General features: G+C 36.3%; 1 protein-coding gene across 1 annotated transcript in view; it reads right to left on the bottom strand.

Annotated features, from left to right (window-relative positions):
* The window catches only part of CACNA1B (calcium voltage-gated channel subunit alpha1 B), a 3,578,581-nt gene that overhangs the window by 2,154,856 nt on the left and 1,396,819 nt on the right, over positions 1-26,906 (bottom strand). The window contains exon 7 of the mRNA XM_044058770.1: positions 12,254-12,441. Within this exon, the coding sequence (XP_043914705.1) occupies positions 12,254-12,441 (188 nt within the window). The remainder of the gene's footprint in view (positions 1-12,253; positions 12,442-26,906) is intronic.

Here is a 26,906-nt window from a genome sequence, read left to right as displayed (position 1 = left end):
GTAAAATGAATATTTTTAGAAAAGAATATTAACTAGAAATATGAGAGAGAACATTGACTAGTAATGTAAGAAAGTGAGTATAACAAAGTGATCCCAAGAACTTTGACAATAATTTTAGTAGCATGTTTATTAGTTACTGACGCAATACTGAAGATGGGAATCACAATCAGATTCTGTCCTGCTAAGACAGAGAATATCCATATTAATGTGAAAACTGAGATGCACGCTATGAAAGAAACAGTTCATATGGAATGGGATAAGATCAAAGCAAGGACTACTGACTTAAAACTGTGTCTGTACTACTGTAGGCTAAGGAAAAGCGCAGTGATAACATGCAAATCATTTGCTGACAAGTCCTCTCAACTGTCTAGATTTTTGCCTCATATTTTTGGTCCGTTTCTCATAAAATATGTGTTTTTTCTGACAAATCACTTGGAAGTTATGAGGATTAAAGTCACTAAATAACGGCATACCTTTGAATTTCAGACTTCATATTCTTCAGAAAAATGCATGCTAACACAAATCCTGTTATTTTATCAACTTTCTAAGAGCAATGTTTAAAATCTGTCCTTATTTTTGGACATTTGTACCCCCATTTTGGCCAGATTTCTTGCACTAAGAGGTTGAGAGGTACAAGTGTAAAGTCAGCTTCAGATGTGAACATAGTTCTCAACTGTCCAGATTTTTGACTCATACTTTTGCTCTGTTCCTCATAAAATATTTGGTTTTCTGGCAAATCACGGAGGACTAAAGTCACTAAATAATGCCAAACATTTGAGTTTCAAACTTCATACCCTTCAGATAAATGCAAGCAAACAAAAATCCTGTTATTCTAGCAACTTTCTAAGTTTAATGCAACAATATTTAAAATCAGTCCCTTTTCTGGGGCCTTTTGCCCCCGATTTTTTTAAGGCTTTGTCCAGATTTCTTGCACAAAGATGTTGAAAGATACAGGTAGAAGCATACAAACTGCACAGAACACTAGGTATTTAATAACCTCACACAGGTGCAGCAAAGACAGAAATGATAATATGGTACCATCAGTCTAAAACAAGGAAAACTAGTTGTTAAAATTTGCAGTTGTTACAAAGATATCATTAGCATACATGATACCACTACAACCCATACTAGAACTTCCTGAATCAGCCATGTCTATTGGCATAGAGGGCCAAGGCTGTGAAAATAAGCCAGGTGATGTGGTTTTGGCTAGCAGCTCAAGCCCCTGTTAGACCTGGTATGCCTATCCCGGTGAGATGGATCATGGAGGCAAATTTGGACTGCTCAATATCAAAATCTATCAGAGAAGGAGCAGTGACACAAGAACAGCCTTGAGGTGGCTGCTCAGCCACCAGGCTGTGGCTACAGTAGCCTTTATCGCAGGTGCATAGGAGATGTACTCACATAGGGGAAGGCATAGTCCTCAAAGTGATTCAGGATGTGCATGGACAACACCCAAGTCAGGGGTTCGGGCCTATACTCTATATTCTCCTTTCAAGGATGCCAGTGAGCACACAATCACCCACACAGCTGACTGGATGATGGCTTCTCTAGATAGTTTGCTCTGCTAAATTGGCAATACTCAGTATGGGTGAACAAATGGACTCCTGTCTGATTGAGGGAATACTGTTGTTTGACAGGCACAGGACAAAAGACAGTATATAAAAATATAAAAATATCTTCAAGTGTACAGTTTAGTGTTTTCTATATCTCATCACCTGTACAACTGCTCTACATCAGAAGGAGCTTCCAACTCTTTATAAATGTTTTCATTTTCTGTACACATGGCATCCAGTTCAGGTCATGGAAGTTGAAAGCCTATGCAACAAGCTATGGGTAAAAGGCAAAAACTAACCTATGATGGGATGACAGTCTTCTTATAGAGCACACACTGTAACAGAACCCACTCACACAAACATATAATCATTAACCATTTCAGCTCTGCCAGTCCACCCATCAGCAAGACTTTGGAATGAATAAGGAAACTGGACACCAGGTGAAAAGCCAGTTAAACACATGGTGGGGAGAAAATGCAGATTCCAAAGAAAAACAGAGAATATAACTGAGTAATCAAGTTCTGTGAAGCAGGAATATTGACTGATACATTACCATATTGCCAGATGCAGAACTTTGATCTAGGAATCCTTAGTTCCTGTACATGATAAATCATCTAATCTGTTTCTCATCATTTAGTGTCTTTCGGCTTTTCCCGGTTAGGGGTCACCACAGCGGAACTCCGGTCCGCTAATGATGCTCATCCTTTAGTGTATAGAGTTTATATGCAAATGACAGCACAATTAGATAAACAGTCACCTGTAATCTTCTGCAAAAATCATCTATTCTGCTTATGAATTTTATTTTAAAAGCTATGACAAATATTTTGTGAGCACTTACATGACAGGCACATGTTTCAACATCACACTAATATCACTAAGACACATACAAGATTGACAGGAGATTCTCAGAAAAGCAGGTGTGAATATTTTCTCTCAATGCTATATTCACTGAGCCAAAAGTAAACAAAATCAGTGACTTCAGCTAACTACAACCATTTTGTGTCAGATTATTCATTTGATAACCATCCCTTATACCCTTTTAGACAAAATCCATAGTTACAAGGTATATTTTGATAAAAGATTATTTCCATTGTGTTCATATTCTCTGTGGTATCAGAAGCAAATTATCAGATGTTTTACAACTATCTTTACAGGAATAATGGAATTATGCAATTGAAATACTTATTAAAATTAACAACGTGATTTACATATGCATGAAGTTAAGATAATGGATGCACAACTTAAAATGCAGTTTTCTTGCCATGAATATCAAATTTCTTAACAGGATCCAAGTAGAACAATACAAAGAAGTCAAAACTGAGGTAAATGATAAGCATACCTCTTTAGCTGTCCTTGATTTTCAGAAATATTCCCTGATCGTACCTAAATTTTGTTCTATCCCTCATCTCTCTCTCTCAAAACTGGGATGGGAGCAGCTTTTGCCGCATTGCATGCTGACTTATGGGTTATTTTGAGATTTGTTATATCTATGACAAAGAACATAACCCTTTTTATCAGCCATTAGACATTTGGCAGAGATATAAGGGCAATGTATAGGCTGTATAGAAGGGTGATTACATGAATGTCAGGAAATTCTTACTTTATTAGAATAATAATGATTTGGGGTTAGAATTAATCATAAAAGTTGAATGATTTAATACAGAGTTGCTGGCTGTTTCAGGAAAGAAAATCTAGGATGTCACGTTGGTTACATAATTGTACTGGAGGGGCTTTACTAAGAACTCATTTTTAAGCTCTGGTAGTGGTCATCCTGGCCATATTGTGGGAAATGTTCCAAAATCACAATGTACAAGGGTCGGGGATTTTTTAGGCACTGAGGAAGCATAACCTTGATGATTACAGGCTTGAACACAGAGACTGCAGATAGTCCTAAACATAGGGACTACTCCTCTACTATGGCAACCTTTAGATTGAGACATGATGTAGAGCAGATAAATAGGAAGGCCTTATTATGTTGCAAACATCAGCATTTTGATGGGTCAGATGATACCATTACAATTACTACTACTTATGGAAATAATTCCTAGGTTCATATATAAATGTTAGGCTAGCTGCCCTTGTGGGCCATTTTAAACCTAACCAAGTTCCCTTTTTGTGGTTGAATTAACCTATCCCATTTGTTATAGATTGGCTTTACCGAATCCATGGTCGATAATTATACATTAACCCTAATGAGAATAAATGGGATCGTACCATATATAATTTGAGGGAACCCATGAATGGGATAAAGCATGTAGAAGCTGCATTTGCAGTACACAGGCAGTCTTAGGGTAACTTTTCTGTTTCCCATCCATAGATCCAAGTTGCACTTGAATGTGGGTAGGGATGAACTTTGTTTAATGTGGATGGAGAGTCTGTTCCAGGCGATCGGTATCCTCTGCTAGATATATCTGTCCCTCCAAACTGCTACGTTTATATTGCAGATGAGGTTTAGATCCCTAAACCAAGTATTTCTAATGCCATTTTCTTGCTGATGTGCAGTTGATCCATCAGTAATGGGTCAGGGGATGCCTTGTATGCCAGACACAGGTGAGCTCTTAGCAATCTATAGGATGCTGAGTATAGTAACAGGACTCAGTCATCTATGTAGGACATGTTGTTTAGGCTTTGTATCCATTTAGTAAGGTATCTGTGTGAGCATTCCAGTTGTTGTAAGTGTCTGGACAGATACATGCCAAACAGGGCATTATAATCAATGAATGACCTAATTTGCGCTGAGTAAAGGTGTGCAATGTATACCTCTCAACCTCTGAGACAGAGAAGTCTGGACAAAGCCATATATAATTCATGACAATTTTTAAATATTGCTCTTATAAACTCAGAAAGTTGACAGAATAACAGCTTTTGCATTAGCATGAATTTCCTGAAGGGTATGAAGGCTGTAACTCAAATGTCTTGTCATTATTTTCTGACTTCAATCCTCAATGATATGCTGGTGATTTGCCAGAAAACCTAAATTTTATGAGGAGCTGACCAAAAATATGAGGCAAAAATCTGTACGGTTGAGAGGTACGGTTGACATCGCTAGATCTAGACACAGTTCTGTTCCTAATGTATCCATGATCTTATTGGTCTGTTTTGTCTAGCAATGCCTCCATTTCACACTATTACTTCTGAATGTAAATTTGGTTATAGAACCAGCAAGAACTTAGGATAGCTTCTTAAACAATATCAACGGCCTCCTAGATGGATATATTTATACAACAGCTGCATTAGGTACAGTGATCATAAACAATATGACAAGTATATCATCTGGTACACATTTTACTACCAAAAATATGCCGTGTTCTTTTGATATTTAATACCACATAACTTTTAACATACAAAACAGAATAAGTTTGGTAACCTGTACCTGTAGCATCCTCTGCGATGGACAGGCTAGGACGAGGTTCAAGGATTGTGTTTCTGCGCATCTTGGTGATATTAGATGCCGGAAGTTAAGCATTTCACTGTTTAAACATTGTCGGGCACATTTTTCTATGGAAAGTGATACCATCCATTACTGTGATGCTTATGTGAGTTTTTAATGTTGTTCTTAATGTTAAGGATTGTTACAACACGCAGGCTTTTTATCCAGGTCCTAATTAACATGTGTAAACAGTATTGGTGTTAAGGCATGCTCTCTCATTTTATGCTTCTATATTGTATTTTTATATATTTTGTCAGGGCTCTGGCTCTTTAAATCATGTATAAGTGATCACAACTAAGTAATTAATGGGGTCTTACTTGTTCTATGCCAGATATTATAGAAATATTACTGAAACTAGTTTATCTGGCCTCTGTGCATAATAAATTAGTCTTTATTAGTAGCTTCACTCTTCAGAGTGCTTTTTTCATGTTTTAATTTAATATTTCCTTGTACCAGTCAGAGTTGCTACTAGCTCCAAACAGTCTTTTTGTGGATTGTGTGTGTGTGTGTGTGTGTGTGTGTGTGTGTGTGTGTGTGTGTGTGTGTGTATATATATATATATATATATATATATATATATATATTTATCACACACACAGACGCACACACACATATTTAGCTGTGTATATATTCCTAAGTAAAAAAAAAAACTCTTGTTATGCTTATTCAGTGTCATTTTAACATTTGTGACAAAAAAAAACATCTAACAGTAACATGTCTAACACCTAAATGTCTAAATGTGGACATTGTAAAGCCTTGCAAATATAATCATGAGTCTTCTTGAGTTACTGTCCCAGAATATTTACACACAATTTACAGTAGTAGATATCACAATTGTCTGACAAGGGGAGTGGTTACTTTATCATGTATTGCTTTGTTTATGGGTAAAACTGAAATGAAATTTAATAAATGAATGCTGGAACATGTCCATGATATTAAGGACTTGACTGTAACAAATTTACTAGCTGAACACACACAGAAATGTGAAAATTGTAATTTATTTTTTTATTTTTTACATTTGAAAAAGTAGACACAAATGCTCAGGGAGATGACTGGGAGTTTTATTTGGAAAACAGAAAACTTGAATGGCAAGAAATATTGAATGTGACATTTCCTTGGTATTAATGACAGCCTTTTCTATTCCACGTGTTCTTAGAATGTTAGCAGCAAAATTATAATAGATCTATGTTTCATTGTTATTGAAGAATGTTTTTAAATGTTAAGTATATTCAAATTGTAGCCTTATATTGTGTGTGTTTTTATTGGAAGACTATCATATGAGGTCCTTTAAATATACAAAGTCACTTTTTATCAGTTCTGATGAAACCCCAGTGGATGAAAATGCTAAACTATATTAAAATGTTAAGTTTGCTGTGATTTGTTTTTGTTTCATTTGGATTGTTTAATGTGAGACCAGAAGATACTGTGTGATTTCAGTTCATTATCTGTAAGGTAAGAATAAAAAAGGTCTTTGGTAAGAATAGCAGTAGAGGAAGCAACTTTGAGGACACTGTGGATACCAAGACCCTACTACATTAAAAACACAAACAGCTATCATGCACTACGTAAACAAATCTCAAAAATATTATATTTTCCATTTCCCCATCTGAGAAGGAGTAGGGAGATATCATACATTGATCAACCTCACTGCACTTTAAAAAGAAATGCACCACTCAGTTGTGGCTCCCTTATGATGTGATAAAACAATCAGGAAGGGTCAAAATGTGGGAGGTAGAGCATATGTATCTCAGACATCAATATGGGTAGTAGAGACAGACAAGTGAAAGGACATACATGAGTAAAGAATTGCCAAGGGGTAACAGAATTAATGAAATAAAAGGGTAAATAGTACACAGTTTTTGCATGAAAATGGTCTGAAAAATATATTTTGCATAATAGTTGTACTTTCACCTGCTGTAGCTATTCATCATAACCATTACTATAAATGAATTAAATAAAGATAGTTTTAACACTTGTAAATGTACTGCTAGAATGCCAACTCTGTCAATATTTAAACAATGTACAGCAGTGTCATACTGTTGGTGGGGGAAATAAGGCAACTGCCCTGGATGCCACCTTCTTAGGAGCACCAAGCACTTAAAATAAGTTTGGCAGCTTACAAGCTGTCAGGTAAGTGATGGCAATCAAAGTCACCTAAAAAGCAGCTTGTAAACTACTAGACTGTTCTTAAGAAGTCAAGTAGTTTAAAAGCACTCATTAAGCCATTATTATAACTATTACTTTGGAGGATGGAGAGGCACATTTACTGCACAACTGGTGAAAGCTTAAATCCAATAAAAAAAATCTAACAAGTACCTTCTACACCCTTTGCACTGACTCCCTCAGATATATGGACACCAACAATGTAGCCACAACTACAGAGAAAAGAGAAATCTCCAAAAGTGAGTCTCTGCTGATACTTTGATGTAAATAGTACTAGCAATTATAGTCTGAGAAAAAGCACTCAATTAGACAGCTCACATTCAAGATCAAAGAATTGCAACTTTATCCAAGTCATACTTTGCCATCTGTAGGAAGCCTAAAACAGCACAATTTGTTTATGTCTCACATACAACTACTATAAATAGTGAGAATTTAACGAATCCAATATTTGGATACAATAAAAAATGTGTCATCATACTGTAAATCCATACAGGACTGGCCTTTAGTCAACTGGTGCCCTAGTGAAAAGGGCACCACAGTGCTCCCCTACACCACCTGGTGCCCACATCCCGGCATACATACACCATCCAGATTACTGGAAAAGTGCCCCTGATAGAGCGGCACTCTAGGTGGCAGCCTAGTTGCCCTATGCCTAAGGCCGGCTATGAATGCATAAATGCACTATAGAATGGTTGCTGACTGCAGCAAAACACTAGTTCAGGCTTTTTAGTACCCAAGAAAAAAGTAAAACTAAGGGAATGCTGTACATGCATACCCCACCGGTTGCGCAAGGGCCGTCTTAATTCTGCCCACCACATGCCAACAGAATGTTATGTTTCTGCAATGGGGCTGGACCCCCCTGTGCCCCCCATACCCCCTGCAAATTAAATATACCAACTCCAAAATCACACTACATTAAGGAAAATAGCAGTTACGCTCATGGCATGCCCACATTTGTGCGAACCGGCTGGTGGGGTAGTCACGTACAGTATCACCAAAGCTAACTGCATAAACTCCATTTGCAGGAACATTTGTCAGTGTATTCTGTTCAGTGCAAGATATGAGTAATCCTGCAGCACTAAAACCTTGTTTCGCCATACATGTGCGCATGCGTACGCACACACACACACACACACACACACACTGCACATACATTTGTTTATACATTATACATAAGAATATGTATGCAGCCATACACAGTACTGTTTACATAGTGCCATATTCAACCTCAGCATACAAAAAAGTCTCTCTCTCAACCTTACTAGCTATACAAATGGTAAATTTATTTTCTTTCCTCAGACAGATTAAATGGATGTTGCTTTATTTGAACAATTAATTAAAGTGGTGAGAACAGAAAGCAGTTGTATCCATGCTGTGTTCCAAACTGAACCATCAGGTAAATTGCACTGTTCTTTTTTCATAAAATAGATCCACATCATCAGATTTTTCTGAATGTCAGCATTTTAGAAAACTCTTGGAAGCAGCTATATGACCCAATATGTCTCAATCAATCAATTTGAGCCATAAAATATCTTAAAATAAAAAATGCCTATAATGTTGAAAACATATTAACTTTGGAAGCAATAAAATAATCTTAAGATATAAAATGATTCAGGAGACTTTTGCTAAGGGTTAAGATAACAGCTAAATGCAGCTGCAAATGTAGTTATGTTAGGGCACAACCTAATAAAGTAGCATTAATGCCATATGCAGCTGTACAAAAATGACACTTACTGGTAGTAGTGAATCACAAGTGACTATCAATATGTAATTGCTTGGTACATTGCTCGACCAAAGTTTATTGCCCTTGACATGACTCCACAGAGAGTCATAATGACCGTAATTTTATTACTACACAGATCCCATACATAGCTAGAAAGGTTAAAGACCAGATAACTGTAATACCTTTACACAAAGTGAAAAAAATTGTTTTTAAGTTGTTGAAAATGCTAATTAAAAGGGTTACTTCAGTTGTTGCAATGACCACACTCAACAACATGTGAAGGAAATAAACAATGACAAGCTCAGCAGTAATTAACTACATGCTAATTAACTGTCGTGATTGCAAGCTTGGTACTCACTTGCTGTAATCACTCGTACAATTACAGAGAGCGGGCAAAGTGAATCAAAATGGGTGCAACAACTCAGACCACATTGCAAGAGGCAGCTAGTAAATAGCCAAAAGTATTTATGATGATTACCTCTAAACATATTGCTATGGGGATTACCTCTATACATAGTCACAAAGCAGATCTAGCATTTCTTTTTATTTATTTTTCTAACCGCGCTACTTAGGCAATCGGCAGGTATTTCAACAAACGTGCTATATAGTAATGACCTTTAAACAAATGTAAAGGCCTCCTGTAAACTACTCTCAGTGCCCTAGTGTTCATTTACAAGGGACAAAAACAGTCTCAGTAACTCTGTATATACTCATTACCACAACTACTTTCAGATTTGCTCAAACTCATCTTTTAGAAAGGCAATAATTTAGTCCCTTGCTTGCAACTTATCGCAAGGCCATGTGGGTCTCTACAACGGTGATGAGAGCTAACAGCAACTAGTAAACATTAAGGACTATGTGAAAGGAGCCTTCCTATGTGACAGAAATCAAATACATTCCATTGTGTCTTTTAAATTTAAATGTTAAATTGGGATGCCACCACAAGTGATATCTGTACTTTGTTTCACCCAATCTTTACTTAATGAAGCAAACTGAAATTTCCTTCACTTCAAATTATTACCAATTAATACTCCTTTTATTTATGTGTTATTGGCCACCAGATTCTATTCAGTCAGTTATTACTGATATTGACATTTACTTAATCAATTTGTCTTTCAGAGTGGAGGAAATAGTAATACAAAGTAATTAATACACAGGAATATTTCATTTAGAATTTGTGTGTAACGAAATTACATTTATTCTCTAAATGTATCCAGACCTCTTGGTACTTTGCATCACTATGATTCCATTAACGGGCTGATACCTTACTACCAAACTGATCTTTCATTACCTGCTTAACACCTCTTGTTATTCTGTTCTTTTCTTTTTTATTCAAGGATAAACATTCAGTAAAATCATAAGACCTCCTACAACTAAACATTCATATTTTGATTGCTTCTAAATATTTTGTGCTTTTTTTTTTTTGCATTTCACGTGTCTCCCTGAGGCATCAGTACCTATGCCCTATTGTATTTTCCAGTTAACAAAATCGTGCTCTTTTTTCTTTTTCCCTCTCAAAGATTCGATAAGAAAAGGAATACATTTGTTTTCTTAAATTTGCCAAATCCGCTGAAGAAACTAGGTATCCACTTGGCATCTCCTTATGTTTTACTGCTTACTGCTTGGCAGAGTACATTTGTACATATGAGTAAGAAACAGACTTTATGGTTTGGGGAGAGGTCCGAGGGCTGAAGCTGGCACATCTTGAACAAGACGTTACATTTTTGTCAGTGTTGTGCATGTACACCAAGGTAAGGTGACCACTGAATGAGAATAATACAATAAGAAGGTATGGGATCATATCATGTTGCTAAAGCCTGGAACCCCTCATATCTATCCATAGAGTCAATACCACCCCCCCCCCCATCCTTCAAAACAATTCTGAAATGCTTCCTAGCCAAAAGCTGGCTCTGTTCCTGCTCAACACCAGGATAAACTCTATTCCTGAACGTGGATAAACACCTTTTTCATACCTCACTTCTTGTTATTTCCTTCTTTATTGCTATTCATTTCTCTCCAAATATACCATAAGCCTGTTTTTCTCTCACTTTGTATTGCAATTTTGTTTGTATTATACTAACTTACTTTAAATTTCTCCATAAACTAGCTAAAATTACTCTAATGATTAAATCATTGTCATATAACGCATATCTATTCTTAAGCAAAGTTTTCACAGAGTTTCCCTCCCCAGGCCTTGTCTGAAAATAGGCTCCTACCAGTCAGACTTTCACAGTAATCAAATGAATAAATAAATAAAATAACAAAACATAATACCCCCCCCCCCCACATGAGGAATGCCCTGGTAATAAAAAAAAAATTCAAACTTTTTTTAGTAGTATGACGTTAGCTGTCAATGACAAATTTGATTACATACTCAAGCTGACATTTATGAATGGTCATGATGGATCTATTGTGATTCAAGCACTCAAGACAACATTACTAGATCTAATTTGCCAAGACGGGATTCTCAAAACCCTATCAGTTAAATCATTCCTTGTGCAAGAATTAGCAGCAGCATACCAAAGCAGAGCAACCTACCTTCAGGTGATATAGCCTTAGAGTTGGTTATATTTATTTGGGAAGTTACATGGCGGGGCCCCCATGAGTTGTTTAGTGTTGTGTAGGAGGTACTTTGCACAGCTTTCAATGAATACAATGGAATAAAATTCCCAGAGAGGATCTGGTAAATATTTATTTTACCTAATTTTAAGAAGCTGTACCAGAACTGTTCCAGTATCTCATTCATAATGTTGTTCCAGGCAATCATTACTCCATTATGAAGTGCCTTCCGGAATGTCTCCTTGCTTATATCCACTTTGTTTCAGTACAAAGCAGATCATTTTTATTAATAAATAAATGAATTAATTAATTAATACTGCCGTTTTACTTTCTTTGCCTTTGTGGTATTATTTTCGTTCTGTCTTACCCTTGCCATTCTCACGTTATGATGCACTTATTGTGACCCTGCAAATTTCATTTACAGGCAATTTAGTGAATATGATTTATACTAACAGGAATAATTTTACTGAAGCGTATTCGGTCCAACAAAAAAAAACTGAATGGGTTGCACAGCAACAACACTCCAAGAAAGGAACTGTGCACACTAAAACCTAAAGTAACTAAATCTGAGATCATCAAACTTAAGTTATTCACTCTCACTAGGTTGCAAATGACAAGTGCTCAATTCCATTCTCTAGGCTTAGACCCTGTAGCTCCCTTGTTGCTAATCAAGCATGTCATCTGAGCTGCAGTCATAACTTCATCCCTACAACAACGCCAGACTAGATATTTCTTGATTTTTGTGAGAACGGCAAGCCACATTCATGTGCACAGATACATTATAACAATGACAACTTTGCTTTTGTAAAAATTTGTCATACTCACATTATAAAGGATATCAGTCCATCCCTCCATGGTGATGCACTGGAAAACAGTAAGCACCGCAAACAGGATGTTGTCAAAATTGGTGATTCCAAAGTTGGGACCAGCATAGTACACTTTGCAGGTTGTGCCATTTGGGCATAGTCGTGCCGGGAGTTCTTCACCACATGGAAAGTCTTCCATGATCTTATCTAAAGAGATAAATAAAGATGTGGATACTAAACTGAGGAATATAGGTGCTATGCATGTAACCCAAGGTAAAATGCAGTCTGTCTTCTAAATAAATATCACCAATCATAACAGAAAGAGAACATCAACAACAATTTTGCTGCTTAGGATCCAGCATTTACACAAATTAATACATGAAAGAAATGTGTGCATACTGTATACTGTGATATATAAAATGCATCATACAAATTCCACATGCTGACTGGTCAAAGTCATGCAGAAGGACAATACACTAAATGGCATAAAATATGCACACATTTAAACCAGACTAGAAAACATCATTTCTTTTTTTTTCCCAAAGATTATTACATTCCATCCTTTCCTACCAACCATAGTTACAGAAACATAATTTAAGTAATCCAAATAAAGTTGTCTGAAAACAAAAGCAAATTTAGTTAGGATAGTTTATATCCACCCAAGGCTCATAAAAAAGAATCAAGGAAAGTCGTGAAGAAATCAGCTAAGACAATGGAAAGAAGCATTGTAAGAACGAGAGAGAGATGTAAGAGTCAAAGAGAGAAATGAGAGAGAGAGAGAAATGTAAGAGAAAGAGAGAGAGATGTAAGAGAGAGAGATGCAAGAGAGAGAGAGAGTTATGTGAATAAGTTATTTTAGCAGGTTCATCCTAAAACTAGGATATCTTCTAAAGTAATGAATATCACAGACTCAAAAATCAATAAAATAAAGGAGCAAAACTTGCATAAAAACAGTTAATAACCAAAGAAAATGTGAGTTAAACACTCAGTCCTGACCAGGAGTGAATAATTATAAAGCCACGATGTACAATTAAAAACGCATTTAATAACCACTGAAATTACCAATTAAGCAGTTTTGTCTGTACCAAACTGGACTTCATTAGAACTAGCTTACAAATGTATCATTTTTTTAAATAACTTTCCTTATCAAACATGTGGCTACAATCGGCCAATAAAATGATTATATTGCAAATATTAAACTAATCTCATAAAAAAACTTTAAAACATTAACTTAAACATTAAGCTAAGAACAATAACATAAAATATACTTGTAACTTGGCGGCATGCATTAGCTTAATGTTTAAGTTAATTTTTTTCAAGCTTTTTATGAGATTAGTTGAACATTTGTACTATAATTAATTTTATTGCTTGAATGCAGTCACGTTTGATAAGGGAAGTTATTTAAAAAATTGGCACATTTGTAATCTAGTTCTGATGAAGTCCAGCTTGCTACAGACAAAAGCACCTGACTAGTAATTGAAATGGTTACTAAATGTGTTTTTAATTATACATAGTGGGTTTATAATTATTGGTTCCTGGTTAGGACTGTGTGTTTAACTCACATTTTCTTTGGATATTAAGAATTCATTTGTGAATTATATTTTGAAACAACTGCAAGAGAAGTTTCTCATCTGCCTCATGACAATAAGTTTGTGGGAGATTGAGATGGCTTTTGTTGCCTTCTGAGCTTGCTAAACATACTATGTTTGATTGTACCAAGGCTGTCACTAAACATACTAGTGCAAAGTAAATTAATAATCATACTGTAGTGTTTCTGAAATATTTTCATTATATTTTTTAAAAGTACAAGTTTGTTTAATGTACATGTGAAAAAAAGGCTAGATTATCAAAGCTACTGCATTGTTCTCTAGACTCAATACCATTAATCTGCCAAATAAATAAATAAAATTAGTATTGATGCAAAATCAGCCCTTTTAGTCACAGACCACTTCAAATTAAATTATTTATCATAAATATATTGCAGTTGTCTCAGAGTCAGTTATTGCAATATAGAGTGAAATCAGTGTCTTGGACCCCTCTATGTAAGAAGCATTTAGAGGTTTTACTCCCTGAAAAAATTACAGTGATATACAACTAATTTTTGAATTGCTGTTTTGTGAGTTTCAAACTGATGGCAGGGGTAACTTTAAAGTGCCCTGTGACTAAACAGAGACAGATATCAGGCAACACTAAACTTGCAGAAAGAATTTTCCTGATTTAAAACAGATTTTCATTATTTCACACAAATTACTCACAAAAATGGGCTACCTGGTTACAAACTATTTGATTTTATTCTGAAATCATTTCTCTATACACACATTGTTAGTAAGATGAACAGATTCTCCGTCCCCCCAAAAAATAAATAAATATGGTTGAAAGGATTACAAAACAGAAAATAGCCTTCTCACCCAAACAACTGAAGAGCTGACCACAACACATGTCTCTCACTGTACTTAGATGCTATCACAGGCTAAGACTTTATTCTCTCTCTTATTTACTCTGTATGAAAGCAAAGAGGTGGATGTCCCTCTCACCAAAAAAAAAAAGTTTTTGCCTTCTGTGATTCAAGCTAAGCAAAAGATGAATTCACAGGAGATACAGTGGATGTGATAAATTGGTTAGTGTTCAACAATACCCGTCAATGAGCATAGTATGAAATATGCCACTCTCAAAGGTCACTGAAAGATACTGTCACACATGGATACAACTTTGAGGACACCAATGAAAAACTTCAAACACCCAGAAATGAAACACAATCCAAATAGCCACGCTCGGACAATGAATTAGCGCTTTCATCCACTTTTAATACTGTGAACTTCATCAGAAACATTACACTTGACCCTAGCCCTTCCTTTTATATTAGACAACTGTAAATAGGAAATGACATCATCAATTGCCAATTAATGCTTATAATCATAAAAATAAGAATATACCATACAATATAAATACAAATATTAATAAAATAACAAACTATACATCTTTAACTGTAAAATACTGTCGCACATGAATACTGTCAAATGACAGCAGGTAAGTTGCATCAAAAGGCTGGTATTCAACATTTTGAGTCTCTAGAATGCCATTTTGCAGTAATCTTTATATTATCCTATCTCAGCAATAGCTGATCAGGGAGATATTCAGCATAGTTTTACTCCTGTAGTGACAGATAACCAAGTATAGCACAAAGACCCCTGCATGGAGTCAGTTAATGTTATTCTGTCAGAAACAGGTAACCATGTAAAATGTTTCTCAAGTTCATTCTGAATCTATGCCTAGTGACTACATCTAGCTGTGAAAACTGGATGTAAAGCATGACATTTAATTCTGTCAAACAAGATCTGTAATCTTCCAAAATGCGGTTATTTTGTCTTAAATATAGGCTGTTACAGATTTGGTGTTTTAAAGAAATATAAAAAGTTCCATTCTAAATATATTTAATTTTGAATAGTTTCCATGCTTAGAGACACAAGCACTGTTTTTACTCTGTGCCTGAGAAATCAAACCAATTTGCTTAACTTTTCTTTATCTTGATAAGCAGTGTTACTCAATACCAGTCCGAGAGCTCATTAAGTTTTTTACTTCCTTGGCATTTCTTCACAAATCATTTTCTCTCTCTATAATTATTTTTGTTGTATGTCCTTATCTGCTTATATGCAATTGTGCACATTAGGAATCTGACTGTAAAGCCAGCTGTCTGTGCTAGACTTATCCCACAGGCATTTGTAAGATGAATTGCTGTACAGTAGAGAGTCAATTATCTGAACATCAATTCTCTGAACTGTCAGTTATCAGAATCAACCTTCCAAAGTTTTCAGGTAGGAAAAATCAAAGTCTGAATGTATAAACATTATATGTATTTGCTTGAGCATGTTTTTTCAGCTTGTAGCCAACTTGTGTATGAAAAATATTCCTTACTGTCCACTGGAATAACTGAATGGTTGAAAAGTTTATTCCTGCATACAGAAAAAAAAACAAGATTTTAGAAGTTTTTTATCCATTTGAATTATATATTTGATTATAAGAACTAACCTAGTTCCCAATTAGTTCAGATAATCGACTCTCTACTGTATGTTCTACTGATATATCAGTGTACAAGATGATATGACAAAAATGAGGCTTATCTCACAAAATATCAGCACAAGTAATGGACTGGCCAGATGCAATAAGATATTGTTCTTTGTATAAAGGTTCACACACATGCTAAACTTGACAGTGAAATTTTGACAGGCTTATACAGTAGAGACCCCCATTTCTTGATTATTCTGACTTATTAGGTATGTAATTCCAGCTTTCAGTAATGGAACATGGAACTCTGTGGACATTGACACATGAAATATATATCCTCAATTACACACACACAGGAAATAGCATCTATGCCTCATTTACTATTCTGTACATTCACTTCCATTTTAAAAGGAAAGACCACTCTCAGTTGCCAGGGATACAATCTACACCTCAGTGACAGCATGCACAGCAAGATATTAAAAGTAATATTATCTTTCACTTCAGTAATGCTCATGCTGTGATGTCTGATAAGCGATTTATTAAATGCCTTTGTACAGCAGGCTGTTTGTAAGCTCTGACAGGAAGAAGAAATGGTGCCGAATAGCAGCCTTTGTGACAAATGATTACAGTATTAGCATGACAATGTAGATGGCAACAGAGATTTCTACGATATTCGGTTTTTCACGTACAGTAAGGCTGAAGCAGCTTTGCAGATTAGTTTTCTGTTACCCGTGTATTACCGTGAACCAAGGATAATGATGGGAAGACATGTTTATAGCAGAAGGGTGTGGGAACAAGAGGCCAAAGCTGGAAAAATTCAGAGATTACTCAGATGTATCACTATCTTTTAATCAGTCCATATCTAGAAATATCACCAGCAGTCCATTTATTGCTGCTGGTGCCTCGGTGTGTTGTCTGAGGCTGTGTGTTTTGGACTTGCAGTGTGTCACAGATGCATGGTCATCTACATGAGTTCTGTACACGGAGCAATGAACACAAACAAATAGCAAGTGGTCATTGTTTCTGGTGTAGTAAGCAGAAGATTGTATCTAATCATAAAAGAAGATGTCAAACATTTGTTTAACTTATCAGGGAAAATGGCTACTTTTAAGAACTCTAAAGACTATGTTTAAGGCAGACTATACGAAACATTACTAGCATCAAGTGGCTTGTACAGACTTGTTTAACAACATGAATGAGTAGGTAAATCATTCCAAAAATAGTTGTAAACTGAAAACAACATAAACTCGTGTGTCTAGAACTTAGATGGCAAATAATGCCTGGTGCTTACAACCGGAATTGGTTAAAATGAAGGAAATTTGGGTCTTATTATTTATTAGAAGACCGAAAGTTGGAAATCGCGAATGCTCTAAAGAGCGAAAATGCCAGACCTCAGTGTTTTTTTTTTTTTTACAATCTCAGAGATGGAATATATATATATATATATATATATATAGATCCGGCATTTTCGCTCTTTAGAGCATTCGTGATTTTAAACTTTCTGTCTTTTAATATAGACCCGTGAAATTTGTAAAACCCGTTTTCAAAACCAAACCAGTTAAAGTTAATTTGTAGATATTCTTTATTAGTTAACTAACCAGAAAACAATTTATACGATGATGCACCCATGTATCAGGATTTGAACCTGATGAAGAGATCGATGATTGAAATCCTGAGGCTCATTTCTTTTTCTTACATTGTTTTCATTACGGTAAACTTTCTGATCATTCATTTTTTATTTGTTGTATTGCTTGGGGAAGTTACTGGCTTAAAATACATGAGTCGCTGTAGCAGTAGCAATGTATAAGGCAAAAGGCAGGAAGAGTAGTGAACAGATATTTTTGTATAAATACCACTGTTAACAGTGGCACAGACATCAGTCAGTAGAACAACAAAGCTAAGGATACACAGAGCTACCAGGAAACCAGAAGCAGATGAGCCCAAAAATGTGTCACCCTGATAGCATAAATCATGCAGTTACACAAAACTGGACAAAACATCTGTACAAATCACAACAGTGCAGCACATCAGATAAAATATATGCAGATTTAAATGAAACAATCAAACTAGTTGAAGTTAAAATGGAATCGCTCAGGACAAAAAGGTTTTCATAGTGCAACATGAAAAGGAAAATCCTAACAAACATAAGCAGTTTTTTCCTTGGGCTGGATTTCTCAATGTAGCATAGGCAAATCTTTACCAAAAGTTAAAATGACTAAGTATTATATGAACACCTATACTAACAGGGCAATGTAGGACTTACCAAAAAAAAGTGGAGAGAGAAATAGAGAAAAATACTACAGCCAGAGCAAGTGGCCTGAGTCAACAGTTTTCCCAGAAGATATGGACCACAAAGCCAAATATTACAAAACAGCACAGATATGATATGGCAACATGTTCTAAAGGAAACAAATAATGCCATATATATAGCATGAGAAGCATACAGAACTCCATGCATATTTCCATCTGCATAATCATGTACATTAAATAATCCATACATTTTTATAAAATATCAAAAAGCTTCAAGGCATTTTTGTAATGACTGAGTCAAACTGCAAAATCATCATATAAAGATGGTTACATTCATGAAGATAAATAAATAGAAGCAGTAACATAAGGCACTTATTTATCTGTACTAGGACTTTGATATGTGGCAGTGCAGTTATTTCATGATCTCTGCCACCTAAATGAATACACTGGCTCTTCGGCTCTGCTCTATCTTCTGACAGGTGACTCACCACCATAGTGCCGCGCTGCCTCCATGAGCAGTCACTGCTTTGTTCTGTGAATTTAATGCTGTACCTTTTAGCAGGTGACTCACCACCATAGTGGTGCACTGCCATCATGAGCAGTCATTGCTTTGTTCTGTGAATTTAATGCTCTACCTTCTGGCAGGTGACCCACCACCATAGTGGTGTGTTGCCATCATGAACAGTCACTGCTTTGTTCTGTGAATTTAATGCTATACATTCTGGCAGGTGATTCACCTCCATAGTGGCATGCTGCCATCATGAGCAGTCACTGCTTTGTTCTGTGAATTTAATCCTATACCTTCTGGCAGGTGACACCACCATAGTGGCGCGCTGCCATCATGAGCAGTCACTGCTTTGTTCTGCAAATTTAATGCTATACCTTCTGGCAGGTGACTCACCACCATAGTGGCACGCTGCCATCATGAGCAGTCACTGCTTTGTTCTGTGAATTTAGTGTTATACCTTCTAGCATGTGACTCACCACCATAGGGGAGCACTGCCATCATGAGCAGTCACTGCTTTGTTCTGTCAATTTAACAAATAAGATGGCTCGCCTTTATAGAAATGGTTCTCTCCCTTCTATTGGTTACAGTATGGTAGCTGTACTGCTCATGTTTGTGACCTGTTCGCCCAGATGTTTGTACTGACATGCTTGTGTCTGGGGCACACCCCCCTGCCACCACCCAGACCTCATAACAACACGTAGTGTAAGTACTGTCTAAGGACATCACCCCAGCTTTGCTTATATTAATACAGGTAGAATATTTAATGCCTGTACAGATCCTCCACTATATTATTTGTATAATGTTTGCATACACATTCTCTCAACTACCACTACTTACTGAAAAACAGGCAAAAGGCACAACAGAATGCAATGGTAAAACATATACTGAAACAATTAGAACTGCTGAGTGTGAGATGAGCAACTTTCAGTTTTCAACCAATTTGGTAAAAGGCTTAATTCATTTAAGGGGAATCACCGTGGGACAGACCCTCTCCTTACTGCCACAGGGCAGTGACCACTGAGTTATGTTTTGCTTCCTCCTTCCAGAAGAGGAAAAAGAAAAAAATGTGGTGATCACTGCACTCAACATCTCTGTTTCACATAAAAACCATCTCAAATGAATTAGTATTGTACAGCTGATGCAGAAGTGAATGCCTATTAACATTCTGCTCTTTCATGTTATCATTTAAGAATCAAAGATGAAGAAATACTTTGTACCTCATTGCATTATTCATATGCACTACCCTTAACATTTTTTTTACAAAGCATTAATAAGTCTTATCTATAATGTCAGACTTATTTAAAAATAAGAAACCTTTGTGCGTGTGTGTGTGTGTATATATATATATATATATATATATATATATATATATATATATATATATATATATATATATATATACCGTATCATAATCTCCAATGTGAAGTTAAGGAGATATCTTTCTATTTTTATCCTTCACACCAATTCTCGCTACATATATTTAACCCTTATAAACCCTTTTCCTGACAAGAATATTTTTACTTAAACTCGCAGGTAGAAGACAAATATTTCCCATATTTCTGTTGCTTTTCTGAATTTAGTTGATAGTAGGAACGTATTTCTGAAAACCATTTCTGTGGAGAACCAGTGACATGAATTGCTGATTTTTTTAAGCTACATTATAACCGGGAAAAGCTGAAAGACAACAACATGTAGAGAATCCAGTGAATGAAATGTTTTCTGGTGCTTAAACTGCATTGCAACAGGTATTTAGGAATAAGAATACTACAGCAATGAGGTACTAGATAGTAACTAGAGAAAACCTGCCAGAAATGCAGTGGAAAGGAATAGAGCTGTATAGTATGCAGTAACTAAAGTTGATTCCCTCTGCTCCAGATCATGCTGATTGATCCTGCAATTGACATGCTTTGTTGGTACAATCATGTGGATTCTTTGACAGCAATTCCACCAAATGCAAATTCAAAAAGTATTCACCAAAATCACTTTCAGTAAATATTAAAACATTTTTTTTTTCAGGAAAGCAAGTCCCCCCCCAGTCTTGAATATACCTACTCTGTCATTACGCAGTACTGAAGAGAAGAGGATATGCACTCTTTTCACTCAAATAGCATTCACAGAAATTGCTGTCAACAAACTGACAGGCTCTCATATTGGTAGAGGTCAGTTGAACTCCTACAACATCTGTATGATTTTGTTGCAATGATATATTTTTTGGCAAATTCCCTTACTTAACAATAAAATTACCCTGTTTTACGGTACAAACCTTTACTTTGTGGGTCTAGATCACAAACGAGCCTTTCACACAATGATATCTGCATAAAAAATAAATAGTTTTAATAGTATTCCTTTTTTAATCTCGGAAATTTTATCTTTTCAAGTTGTGTGTCCAGCAGCTAACAATCACATTTTACTCAAATGTCAAATAAATTTGAAAGGCTGCATTTTATTTTCTGTGACTAACAAACTTTTCTTAAAGCATTCTTGTGAACAGAAATTAAAGAGGATTTACGGGTCTAGATTTTGCTAACCTGGTAAGAATAAGGCAAAATAGAAAGCTTCTCAAATTAGCAAGGATAGTAACACCATATTTCATAGCATGATATTAAATCTAATCCAAAACCAGGGAGATTTCTACTTATCCTCAGGTTAGAAAATAATAAAACAGATTTTTATGCCAAGCCCATTTGTCCACAAATACTTTGATTTACATTGTCCTTTGCTCATACATTGTTTATAGACGTAAAAAGATGGATCAGTTAAAGGTAAACATTTTTTATGTAAACAGAAATATGCCTTTTAATGTATCTGTGAAAAGATCTCCAAAGAAATGTCAGGCTTTAAAAACATTAAGACACTTCATCAATCCATAATTTCTTGGACAGCCTCACACACGCTTTATGATGTTAAATATATTTAGTGATACCATTAGTTATTAGTCGAATTCTGGAAATCAGCCAGGCAAAATGATTTAAGAAGTCCTGTCTCAGAAATACACAGTCACAAGATTTACAACATAAAAACATCTTGTACTCTGCAATGTAACAGAGAGGCAGAAAAAACAGTATCATCAATTTTTCAAAATAAACTGTCAAAGACCTTTTAATACTACTGAATTTATTATATCTTCAACTGCTTGAGCAGCTGATGAATGAAGTGTAGCTTTTACATCATAAGCAGTGCTATTAAAATGAAATGTTCAAAACAACACCTTTAAAAGAATAACAGTCTAAACACGTCATCTTTACAGATGCTTTTATTCCCTAAAAAAAAAAAAAAAACACGATTGCTCCAGTATCACTTGTTGGCCCATTGGTAGAGAGGCAAAACTAGCATGCAGGGTTCAAGAAAAAAACAAGTTTGCTAATTAGGGCTAGCTACTCCTGCATCTCCACCATGAACATGATATGGATGGTAATGACTTGACAGTATTACACATGTACACAATTACTTGCAGAGCACTACACACATACACAATTACTTACAGAGGAAGCATAACATATTTCACGGATTCTCTAGCATTCTGATGCTTTCCAACTTCTTCAGTGTGCATCTTGTTGGATTTGAATGAAATCCTGCATTACTTTCTTTTGGAAATTGTCTTTCCGGCTCAGACATCATTTTACCCATCTCTGTTTAAGGTTTTTGGTAAATGGAAATACCACACAGCATGGTCTTTATGCACCTTCTTTCTTTCCACCCAATAGAATCACAGATGTAGATTAATATCTCTCTTGCTTTGCACCCATAATTCACAGCTGCCTTTTTTACCTTCCATAAAGGGAAACTACAACTGCTAGTGAGAGCAGTGCTTAACATGCCTGGTGCCCTTTTATGATTAATGCTTTACCTAGGATCAGGGGCGGCTCATGCTATAGGACTGCAGCCCTCCCACTTCTGTAGGACCTCTGTAGAAACCAAAATAATAAAACATAAAAAATTAAAAAGAAACTTAAAACAAAATAATCCCGGAACACTGCACATGCAGACACACAGACTGCAGTCTGGATAGAGGGGAAGGCAGAAATGCCCTACAGATGCCCAGAAGTCTATGCAGTGACGACCACACAGAATAGAGGAACGTCAAACATCAGACTGCTTTAGACAGCAGTCCGGATAGAGAGGAAGGCAGAAATGCCCTGCAGATGCCTAGAAGTCTGTGTGGTGATGACCACACAGAAGAGAGCAATGTCAGACTGCATCATCTGCAGGCTGAACCAGTCAGGAGGCCGTTTCTGCAAGCTGGACCAATCGGGCTCTCGCAGGTGGGACTAGGACTGTGTGTGCGTTCACTTTGGGACTTGCTGTCATTCGCAGGTATTTCGTTTGCATTGGGACTTACTTCATGGATATATATTTTGTTCGTGTTGTGGACTGGATGTATTTCACACTGGAAGTGGTTGGATTTATATGGACAGTAAGGTGTGTGTGTGTGTTCGTGCAATATTAAGATGTATCCCAGAAGGCTCAAGGAGTAAAGCATTAATGTAACCTGAAGTGATAATAAACTGCAATTTTATGGGGAGAACTAAACATTTATTGCCTGCCTTTGTCTGCAGTTATAATTTTAAATTGCTTTTCAAATTACAGCTGATGTAGGGATTTACTCTATAGAAGGCTTCATAATGTTTAGATCTCTGGTAGGCAAGGAAAAGTGTAATCAGAGTGGGGTACTTAGTTAAGCATTTTGACTTCTCAGATTAATGGTTTGTTGTGACTTAAAGTTACTTGACTAAATGACTGGCAAGATAGCTTCAGATGGCACTTTTTTGCTCAGTGCTCATTTCTAAGCAAACCAGGATTCTGAGCACATGATTTCCAGTTATCTGGATCTGAGGTTGGTGCACCTGTGAAAGATAGGTTTTGTTACATCAGCGATCCCTCCTTCTCCAATATCAAGGGATCTCAGAGTTTGAATAATAGTCGGTACACCTCTGAAAGAAGATGGGTTTTACATTACATCAGCGATCACTTCTTCTCCAATACCCAGTGATCTCAGAGTGAGAATAATAAAATAAGTGGCTTGTTGGATTGGTGGTCATGGGGTGCTGGTGGGGCTTGCCTACTGCAAGAATTTCTTATTAGTTGTCACATTAGCTCGTAAAATGACAGGCACAAGTGCATCACCCATTAGCAAAATGTGTATACTCAGTCTCTTATTTTTGTGCTGATGTGGTGTGATGATAGAGGTTCATGGATCGAGTAGGGTGCAGTGGACCTACACCTACTTATTGGGTAACAATTTCCCAATTCTTAAAAAAAGAGCTCATACATTTAAAGCATGGCTGCTCTGGAAAGCACGGCAAGGTGAAGTGTAGAAACCTTGCATAAAATATGAGAACCAAGCGGTAACATCAATAACCAATGTCGACAGTGATGGAGAATGGAGTTTTGAAATAAAACTACTAGATATTCCTAAGTGTGTTTGAGTAACTAAATGTAGGAGTCCATTCTGCATCCAAAAAAGGTGTAGGTGTGTGTGTGAAATGCCCCAGTTGCTATGGACTGGTGGCTAGAGAGAACTCATGGTGGTGGGTACAGAATACCTCAGGTTTGAACCCTGTACCTTGGATGCAGGTGGCAAGGGCCTGAATTCCCTACCCACCACCATTTGTAAACAAATTTGCACATTTTTGCCTAATATCTGTTCCTCATAAAATCTGTGGTTTCTGTATTTTTGTTACACAGTCAGTGGTGCAGTTAGTGGTGCAGGGGTAGCATTGTTGCCTGGTAAGTGCAGACTCTCTGGTTTGATTCTTGGCTGGGGTGCTTTGTGTGTGGAGTTTGTTTCTGTTCTTCATAAAATCTGTGGTTTCTGTATTTTTGTTTCCTTACACAGTCAGTGGTGCAGTAGTAGCATTGTTGCCTGACAATTACAGCTTCTTTGGTTTGATTCTTGGCTGGGGTGCCTTCTGTGTGGAGTCTGCATGTCCTCTCACCTTACAAAGACGTGTCTGGAGTGTTTCTCCCTGGACCTGTGCTGAAAATTGGCTTTTGTTCCAAGTCAGACTGTCCTGGTTAACAAATGTTAAATAAATAAAAATGACAGGCATTTGAATTTCAGACTTCATATTCTTCAGAAAGTACATGGTAACACAAAACTTTTTATTCTAACAATTTTCTAAGTTTAAAAGATGGATATTTGAAATTTGTTCCTATTTTATGGACTGTATTCCTCCATTATTGACATCGTCCAGGTTTTTTTGTGCCAAGCTTGAGAGCTATAGTGAGAAATGAATTCACTGAATATGTTTGGGGGTTGTATTCCCCCAATACTGACTTTGTCCAGGTGTTTTTTGCTAAGAGGTTGAGAGCTATGGTGAGAAATGAATTTACTAAATGGTAGCCATTTAAGTTTCAGTATTCCTTTCTTTCACAAAACAGCTGATTTGGCATAGTGGTATGTTGCTCTGACTGTTTTGCACAGTGTCTTGGGTTTAAGTCTTGGCAGTGAAATGTATGGTGGTAACACAGCATTTTATTCTAGCAACTTTCCAGCATTATACAAGCGATGTTTAAAATGTGTCCCTGGTTTTTGGGCTTCTGTCCCCCCACCAATAAATGTTGGCTTTTTCCAGATTTCTTGTGCTGCATAGTTCAGAGATACAGCTGAGTGTCGAGTAGATTTTACAAGGAGCGGAGAGCTGCAGGGGAACAAAAGTTTATGGCTGCTTATGCTAAGTCAGCTTGTATTGTTAATAGCACAACAGGTAGTGTACTTGCTTTTGATGCAGAAGGCTGTGGGTTCTACTCCCATAGTAGGTAGATGCATTGCTGATACTATACTGTACTGTGTTGTGAAGGGGGGGGGTGGATGCTACAGTTGTTTTTGGTGAAGATACCTAGTAACTGAACCTATCAGTTTGCCATCCATTCCCTACTGCAGTATTACTAGCTTATTTTTTTAATGCAACATAGCAAATTTATTCCTCAGGCTCTTTATTTGTAGATGAAACAATGAAATATAAAGTTGTTTGCTAGCAGCAACCTCTTCATTACACATTTCTTTAATGTGGAATTATTTAGATGACCTTTACTACTTCAGAGATTGTGCATATTTACTGATACTGGTGGACTGTAGAAGACTGAGTAGGTTTTTATGATGGAAATGTTCTGAATTGGGGGCAGTTTTGTCATTGGTGCAAGCATTGTGTTTGTTTACTGAAAAAATGTTCAAAACAATAAATTTAAAACAACGTCTAACAATTGTACTGTATTGTACAAGGAATATAATTTAATACAATCTGGAAGGTGTAACAAAGAGCACGTGTATGTGTGCAAGGGGCCTATGATTTGAAAACAGCACAAAGTTAATCTTTATCTGCCACTGGCAAAATGTATTTTCTTTGAATGTGGGTTTCAATGCTGCTTCAATGAATGTGAGTTTCAAGAGCAGAGAAGTTTTAATGCTAAGTCTATTTTCATTGTGAGACTGCATTGCCTTGTTAGCAGATATTTATTAGTGTTTTTGATGTAAAATGCAAAATAAAACTTTCAAATGAAATCCAAATCATTGCAGAAGTAAAGCAGTATGCACATTACAGTGTTTATGGTAAATGGGGTGAAGTAACCAAGGAATGGGACATTGGAATGGCTGCAAGAGGGAGGCTCTATTCGACCATGATTTTGTGAGGGGGGGGGCAACAAACTCAGGCAGCCACGGCTGAACTATACCTCTCAACTGTCCAGATTTTTGTAGAATGAATAGATATTTGCTTCTTATTTTTGGTTTGTTCCTCATAAAATTTGTGTTTTTCTGGCAAATCATTTAGGAATGAAGTCACTAAATAATGACAAAGTTTCAGGCGTCATAAACTTCAGAAAAATGCATGCTAAAGCAAGACCTGTTATTCTATCAACTATCTTAAGTTTATACAAGAACAATTTTTATTACTGTTTGTATGTTCCCCCAATA

Source organism: Protopterus annectens, chromosome 16.part0 (assembly GCF_019279795.1).
Source record: "Protopterus annectens isolate FY-2018-M chromosome 16.part0, PAN1.0, whole genome shotgun sequence".
In the NCBI taxonomy this organism is placed as follows: Eukaryota; Metazoa; Chordata; order Ceratodontiformes; family Protopteridae; genus Protopterus; species Protopterus annectens.
This window is presented reverse-complemented; position numbering and strand designations above follow the sequence as displayed.